Source organism: Palaemon carinicauda, chromosome 11, assembly GCF_036898095.1.
Source record: "Palaemon carinicauda isolate YSFRI2023 chromosome 11, ASM3689809v2, whole genome shotgun sequence".
In the NCBI taxonomy this organism is placed as follows: Eukaryota; Metazoa; Arthropoda; class Malacostraca; order Decapoda; family Palaemonidae; genus Palaemon; species Palaemon carinicauda.
The window spans coordinates 123,337,140-123,345,984 of NC_090735.1; the positions used below are offsets into that span (position 1 = coordinate 123,337,140).

An 8,845-nucleotide genomic window follows, 5' to 3' on the forward strand; every position below is an offset into this window, starting at 1 on the left:
TCAAACACATACTTGTACATACACACTTTTCAAGTCTCTCTCTCTCTCTCTCTCTCTCTCTCTCTCTCTCTCAAACACATACTTATACATACCCATTTCAAAAGTCTCTCTCTCTCTCTCTCTCTCTCTCTCAAACACATACTTATACATACCCATTTCAAAAGTCTCTCTCTCTCTCTCTCTCTCTCTCTCTCTCTCTCTCTCAAACACATACTTATACATACACACATTTCAAGTCTCTCTCTCTCTCTCAAACACATACTTGTACATACACACTTTTCAAGTCTCTCTCTCTCTCTCTCTCTCTCTCTCAAACACATACTTATACATACCCATTTCAAAAGTCTCTCTCTCTCTCTCTCTCTCTCTCTCAACACATACTTATACATACCCATTTCTTAAGTCTCTCTCTCTCTCTCTCTCTCTCTCTCTCTCTCAAACACATACTTATACATGCCTCTCTCTCTCTCTCTCTCTCTCTCTCTCTCTCTCTCATTACATCTAGGGGGAACTGCTTCAGGAGGTAAGCACATCAGCTACGCATGCGTCACCTTTGTGTGACCTACAGTATACGCAATCTTGGTAAAAATGACTTCATTCCTCCACTGAGGCAAAGGGCCTTGGTTAGATTTTCTCATATATTGAGCTTTTAAATCAATACTTCTCTATTCATCATCTACTACTTCACGTTTCATAGTACTCAGCCATGTAGGCCTGGGGTCTTCCAACTCTTCTAGTGGCTTGAGGAGCTTAGTTGAAAGTTTGGTGAACTAATCTCTCTTGGGGAGTGCGAAGAGCATGCTCAAACCATCTCCATCTACCCCTCACCATGATTTCATCCACATAAGGCACTACGTTAATCTATCTTATAGTTTCATTCCTAACCCTGTCCTGCCATTTAACTCCCAATATTCTTCTAAAGGCTTTGTTATCAAATCTAGAAGAGTTGGAAGCCCCAGACCTACACGGCTGAGGACTACGAAGCACGAAGTAAGAGATGATGAATGGAGAAGTATTGATTTAAAAGCTCAAGATAGAAGACTGGTGAAATCTAACCGAGGCCCTTTGCGTTAATAGGCGTAGGAGGAGATGATGATGATGATGATGATGATGATGATAATTATTATTATTATCATTATTATTATTATTATTATTATTACTGAGATGATGAATGGAGAAGTATTGAATAAAAAGCTCAAGATAGAAGACTGGCGAAATCTAACCGAGGCCCTTTGCGTCAATAGGCGTAGGAGAAGATGATGATGATGATGATGATGATAATCATCATTATTATTATTATTATTATTATTATTATTATTATTATTACTGAGATGATGAATGGAGAAGTATTGAATTAAAAGCTCAAGATAGAAGACAGGGGAAATCTAACCGAGGTCCTTTGCGTCAATGGGCGTAGGAGGAGATGAAGATGATGATGATGATGACAATTTCAATATTCAATAATGATTAAATGACTTATCCTTATCTTTCTTTAATTCAACTGACTTATCACCACACAGGTCTGCGTCAGCCAGAGTGCCAGATGGCCGGAGGCTACTGCTTATCCAAAAGCCAGCGACACAAATGTCCAGGAATCCAGATGAGTGACGGGTGTCTCGGCACTGACTGTTTCTGCTGCGTTCCAGGTACATACTTCCAGTTTCCAGTTTTTTAACTAAACGTTCTTATTGGAAATTGAAGTTTAATTTTTATTATTATTATTATTATTATTATTATTATTATTATTAATCTTAAGCTACAACGCTAGTTGGTAAAGCTGGATGCTATAAGCAAAAGGGTTCCAACAGGGAAAATAGCCCAGTGAGGAAAAGATATACCAATAAAAAGGCTATGGAAGGGGTAAAAGATTATAAAAAGAGCTAAAAACGGTATATATATATATATATATATGTGTGTGTGTGTATATATATATATATATATATATACATATATATATCCAAAATGTTGAAAGGCTATAAAAGGGGTAAAAGTGTGTGTGTGTATATATATATATATATATATACTGCAGACATACATACATACACACACAAATACTCATAAACATACGTGCACACATACACTATACTGACTCCGTTTTCTTTTCCACAGATACTAACTTATGCATAAACAAACCGTTTTCTTTTCCACAGATACTAACCTATGCATAAACAAACCGTTTTCTTTTCCACAGATACTAACCTATGCGTAAACAAAACGTTTTCTTTTCCACAGATACTAACCTATGCATAAACAAACCGTTTTCTTTTCCACAGATACTAACCTATGCATAAACAAACCGTTTTCTTTTCCACAGATACTAACCTATGCATAAACAAACCGTTTTCTTTTCCACAGATACTAACCTATGCATAAACACACCGTTTTCTTTTCCACAGATACTAACCTATGCATAAACACACCGTTTTCTTTTCCACAGATACTAACCTATGCATAAACAAACCGTTTTCTTTTCCACAGATACTAACCTATGCATAAACACACCGTTTTCTTTTCCACAGATACTAACCTATGCATAAACAAACCGTTTTCTTTTCCACAGATACTAACCTATGCATAAACAAACCGTTTTCTTTTCCACAGATACTAACCTATGCATAAACAAACCGTTTTCTTTTCCACAGATACTAACCTATGCATAAACAAACCGTTTTCTTTTCCACAGATACTAACTTATGCATAAACAAACCGTTTTCTTTTCCACAGATACTAACTTATGCATAAACAAACCGTTTTCTTTTCCACAGATACTAACCTATGCATAAACAAACCGTTTTCTTTTCCACAGATACTAACCTATGCATAAACAAACCGTTTTCTTTTCCACAGATACTAACCTATGCATAAACAAACCGTTTTCTTTTCCACAGATACTAACCTATGCATAAACAAACCGTTTTCTTTTCCACAGATACTAACTTATGCATAAACAAACCAGCATGCACAAACACGAACGGGACCTGCTTGGAAAAAGCATATTGGACCGACTGCAATTACGAAGTGGATTCCTCCCTCTGCGTGGGAAACGCCTGTGCTTGTTGCAGGGAGAAGAGTAAGTGCCATTGTTCTCTAGGCTTGGGTAGTGCCATAGCCTCTGTGCCATGGTCTTCCACTGGCTTTGGTTAGAGATCTCTTGCTTGAGGGTACACTCAGGCACACTGTTCTATCTAATTTCTCTTCTGGTTTTGTTAAAGTTTTTATAGTTTATATAGGAAATATTAGTTTTAATGTTGTTACTGGTCAGAAAATATGCTATAAGCCAAAGGGCTGCAACAGGGAAAAATAGCCCAGTGAGGAAAGAAAACAAGAAAATAAATAAACAATATAAGAAGTAATGAAAAATTAAAATTAGATATTTTAAAAAAACATTACATTGCTATTTAATTCTAAAATACTGACGTTGGGCCAGCATTAGAAATGAAACTATAAGAGAGATTACTCGAGTGCCATGTGTGGATGAGATCATGGTGAGGGGTAGATGGAGATGGTTTGGGCATGGTCTTCGCACTCCCCAAGATAGATTAGTTCACCTAGCTTTCAACTGGGCTCCACAAGGCACTAGAAGAGTTGGAAGACCCAGGCCTACATGGCTGAGGACTATGAAGCTTGAAGTAGGAGATGATGAAAGGAGAAGTATTGATTTAAAAAGCTCAAGATAAGGACGCCTGTCGAAATCTAACCGAGGCCCTTTGCGTCAATAGGCGTAGGAGGAGATGATGATGATATGTGTCTGTGCTTGAAGATATATATATATTTATATATATATATATATATATATATATATATATATATATAATATGCTTTAAATAAGGGAAAAATATACATAAGCTTTGGAAGACCCAGACCTACATGGCTGAGGACTATGAAACGTGAAGTAGGAGCTGATGAATGGTATTGATTTAAAAAGCTCAATATAGAGACGACTGTCGAAATCTAACCGAGGCCCTTTGCGTCAATAGGCGTAGGAGATGATGCTCATGGCGTAAAATAATATGAGTTTTTCACACTAACAGATTCTTTGTACACTTCGCCAGAATGCGCGCGCAGTGCCGAGTGTGAAGACCAGGGAGGTTATTGCTTCAGAAGGAGGAAGAATCCTTCAAGACAACATGTCTGTCACGGCTCGGAGATTCCCTCTGGTTGTGGAGGCCCTGAGTGCTTTTGCTGTATTCCAGATCCAGGTAAGAACAATGGGTGCTATTATAGTATGATATCTACCGCCGATTTTGCTATCTACCACCCCTTTCTGACTATAGCATGATACCTACCACCAGTCCCTAAGGATACGGTCTACTTGCTGATCCGCCTCTAATAAGGAGGATCACTACCGACTTGATAACCTAACCTAACCTAACCTAACCTAACCTACAAACTGCTTATAATTATGCACCCATGTTGTCCTGCCAATAAATACTATTAAACTATCATTAAAGTCCAGTGAGGATAACATACTGGAGGTAAGTAATCTGTTTGATAATCCTCATCAAACAGGAGGATTAACATTGACGGTAGATAAACATACTTTATGGTAGATACGATACTATAGTAGAAATTCGACGGTAGATAGCATACTAACCTGGAACATCAAATAGTTTGAATAATGGTTTGTGGTGGCCTGTTGGTAACATCCCTCTCAGGCGTTCTACTGGGCGGGTATTCGAGTAACACTTAATTAAACTCAATCCTTTTAAGTAGTGTCTGTAACCTCACCATCCTTGTGAGCTAATGAGGGAGTGCTTTGAGGGGAGCATTTAGACCCACCTGCTGAGTCATTAGCAGCCATTGCCTGGCCCTCCTTGGTCCTATCTTGGGTGGAGAGGGGGGCTTGGGCGAGTTACCATAACCTTCTTCTTGCTCTTTTTACCTCCGCCAACAAAATTTGGAAGGAGGTTATGTTTTACCCCCTGTCTGTGTGTTTGTTTGTGTGTGTGTGTGTTGGTTTGTGAACAACTTCCTGGCCACAATTTTAATCGTAGAGTAAAGAAACTTGCAGGATTTAACTGTTATGTAAAAAAGCTGGAAATGATTAAATTTTAAAGGTCAAGGTCACGGTCAAGCAAAATGTCCAAGGTCAAGGTCAAAGTCGAGAAATAAGCTGCCGCGGCGGAGGTCTGCGCTCTATTACTTGCCCCTCTAGCTTCATCATTCATTGTAAATTAAACCTAATTACATAAGTATTGGTTTTTATAGTAAAAACATTTTTAAAGGTCAAGGTCACGGTCAAGCAAAATGTCCAAGGTCAAGGTCAAAGTCGAGAAATAAGCTGCCGCAGCGGAGGTCTACGCTCTACTAAGTGTCCTTCTAGCTTCATCATTCATTGTAAATTAAACCTAATTACATAAGTTATTGGTTCTTATGGTAAAAATGAATAACTTAAAGAGAATTTTTCTATGGTTTTTATAGTAAAAATGATTAACTTAAAGAGAATTTTAGGGAAATATAGACAACTGGATTTCCATTCATCTCGTGACCAACAAATAATATTATTTTTTTCTTTATAGAAATGTGAGACGAAGTGATAATATCTTCCTCTTCTGGATTATTTGATGAAGGAATTCTGATCCAAGTTGCAGCCAAGAAATGTTGATGTGTTGCTTTTTTCTTAAGACAACGTTCAGTCTTCGATGGAGGTCCTATGCGTTAATATGCGTAGGAAAAGATGATGAATGTTCAATGTCCAGTTCTAAAACTTATTAATGTTAATCCTTTCACATAAATTATTTGTAAATCACATTAAAAACATACAAGAAATGTTGATGTGTTGCTTTTTTTTCTTAAACCAAAATTCGGTCTTCGATGGAGGACCTATGCGTTAATATGCGTAGGAGGAGATGATGAATGTTCAATGGCCAGTTCCAAAACTTATCATTAATGTTAATCCTTTCACATAAATTATTTGTAAATCACTTTAAATATATTAAATTTCCATTCTTATATCATTTTTTCTAACCTTATGAAATCAACATCTTTTGTTTAAATGTTTAAAGGTTTAAAGGTTGATTATGAATGGCAGAAGCAAGGGACAGTGACATTGCCCTATCAAGCAGGACAATGCCCTAGAGACTGACCATATATATGATCAGCGTCCAAGCCCTCTATACATCCAAGCTGGGACCAGGGAATACCAGGTAATGGCTGCTGATGACTCAGCAGGTAGACCTATAGGCTCCCCCAAACCGAGATCCTTAGCTCACAAGGATTGTTAGGTTGCAGCGTCCAAAGAAACTAACGAGTTTGAGCGGGACTCGAACCCAAGTCTGGCGTTCACCAGTCAGGGACGTTACCACATCGGCCACCACAACCCGACTGATGAAGGATAGCATCCTATTAAATAATCAACCCAGAAAATCCTTCGATGTCTTAAAGGAAGCTGTTATTACCTCCCCCCAACGAAGTTGGAAGGAGGTTATGTTTTACCCTCTGTGTGTTAGTTTGTTTGTGAACAGGTTCCTGACCACAATTCCATTCGTAGAGTAATGAAACTTGGTTATGGAATAAGTTGGGAATAAATCAATTTTGGAAGGTGCAGGTCAAAGGTCAAGCAAAAGTTTGGACATTATTGTCACAGAAACATCAAACTTGGTTCATATTGGGGTGTATGAAAATCCACACCAATTAATACATGTTAAGGTCAAAGGTCAAGGTTATGGTCAAGCAAAATCCTCAATTCACATAATCCTCAATTCACATAATCACCCATCGTTGTCACAGAGACATCAAACTTGGTTTATATTTGGGTGTATGAAAATCCACGCCAATTAATACATGCTAAGGTCAAAGGTCAAGGTCAGGGTCAAGCAAAATGTCCAATGGACATCATTGTCACAGAAACATCAAACTTGGTTCATATTAGGGTGTATGAAAATCCATGCCAATTAATACATGTTAAGGTCAAAGGTCAAGGTTATGGTCAAGCAAAATGTCCAATTCACGTAATCAGCCGTAAGTTTGGACATCGTTGTCACAGAGACATCAAACTTGGTTCATATTTGGGTGTATTAAAATCCACGCCAATTAATACATGTTAAGGTCAAAGGTCAGGGTCGAACAAAAGGCCGAGAAATAAGCTGCCGCGGCGGAGGTCTGCGCTCTACCGAGTGCCCCTCTAGTAATTATTACGAGCACATCTTCAACCCAAACTAGAAAAGCATGTTTCACCTCTGATGGTATTAATGGGAGAAACACACCATTATTATTATTATTATTATTATTATTATTATTATTATTATTATTGCTAGCCAAGCTACAACCCTAGTTAGAAAAGCAAGATGCTTTTATTATTATTATCATTATCATTATCATTATTATTATTATTATTATTATTATTATTGCTAGCCAAGCTACAACCCTAGTTGGAAAAGCAAGATGCTATAAGCCCAAGGTCTCCAACAGGGAAATATAGCCCAGTGAAGAAAGCAAATAAGAAAATAAATAAACAACATAAGAAGTAATGAAAAATTAAAATTAAATATCTAAAAAAAAAAATTAAAATAATGTAATAAAAATAACGGAAAATGAATGAATGAAAAAGAATAAACTATAAATAATAAATAACAAAAGTATAATTACAATATCCTGAATATATACAAAGAGAAGTAAAATAGTGATGATCTTAACAAAGGAATATGAAAAGAGGAAAAAAAAATAATTAAAGGGCAACGTTTTAATAACCAAAATGTATTCTTGTCCCTTCTATGAAACCTATCCAAATTACCATTTGAAAAAATAAGAGACGCAAATGGATCTATATTCATGATGAAAATAATTATACACTCATACTGTATACATACAGATATTCGCACAAACAGATATATATATATATATATATATATATATATATATATATATATATATATATGTATGTATATATATATATATAGAATATAATTATATGTATATTTATATACATATATATATACTGTATATATATACATATATATATATATATTTATATTTATACACAGTATATTTATATGTATACATATGTATGTATGTATATATATATATATATATATATATATATATATATATATATATATATATATATACATCCATATATATACAGTATAATTATATGTATATATACATATATGAAAATACATACATATATATACATATATACAAATATATACATATAAATAAATATATACAAATATATACATATATATACACATATACATATATACATATATATACATATATACAAATATATACATATATATACATATATATATAATTATACAGTCCGGTATATTACGCCCAAAATAACAGCTAAAACCTCACATTAACTTATCCAAAGAAGATAAATACCCAACACAAGACCTAATTATACATTTATTAATTAATGTACATTCACTAAACGAGTTAATCAACGTCATGACTAAAAATTCCTGCTTGACCACGCCCCCTTGCTTTTGGAATCCACCAATCACAGGGCGTCACGAATCGACGCATGCGTGCAAGGCAATGAGGCCGGGTTGTAAAAGACCTGTATAAAAAATCGGAAATCTGATCTATGTCAGGTGTGTCTATCAGAGCAAAGGGGACAGAAAAGGTGTCTTTCTCTCTTCTTCTCCAGTAGATAGATTCTCTCTGCAGCTTCTCATCCAGAAGGGAACTTCGGCATCAACTTTGAAGTGGCTAAGATGACCAAAATGATCGTCTCCTTCCTGTTCCTCTTGTGTATGGTAGCTTACCAAACAGAGGTAAATAATTCTATTCATTTATTTTTCATTTGGGGTCTAAGTGTATTATATTGTTCAGTGGCCACTTTCCAGTTGAGAGTTACGGCATCTTTTCACTGGCCAGACAGTACTACATCGGATCC

The 8,845-nt window shown here is 35.9% G+C and overlaps 1 protein-coding gene across 1 annotated transcript in view; it reads left to right on the plus strand.

Annotated features, from left to right (window-relative positions):
• Positions 1–1,526: 1,526 nt before the first annotated feature.
• Positions 1,527–8,845, plus strand: part of LOC137649463 (uncharacterized) — an 8,532-nt gene continuing 1,213 nt past the window's right edge. The window contains exons 1-3 of the mRNA XM_068382447.1: positions 1,527–1,646; positions 2,930–3,070; positions 4,053–4,199. Coding sequence (XP_068238548.1) covers positions 1,544–1,646; positions 2,930–3,070; positions 4,053–4,199 — 391 coding nt within the window. The 5' untranslated portion in view covers positions 1,527–1,543. The remainder of the gene's footprint in view (positions 1,647–2,929; positions 3,071–4,052; positions 4,200–8,845) is intronic.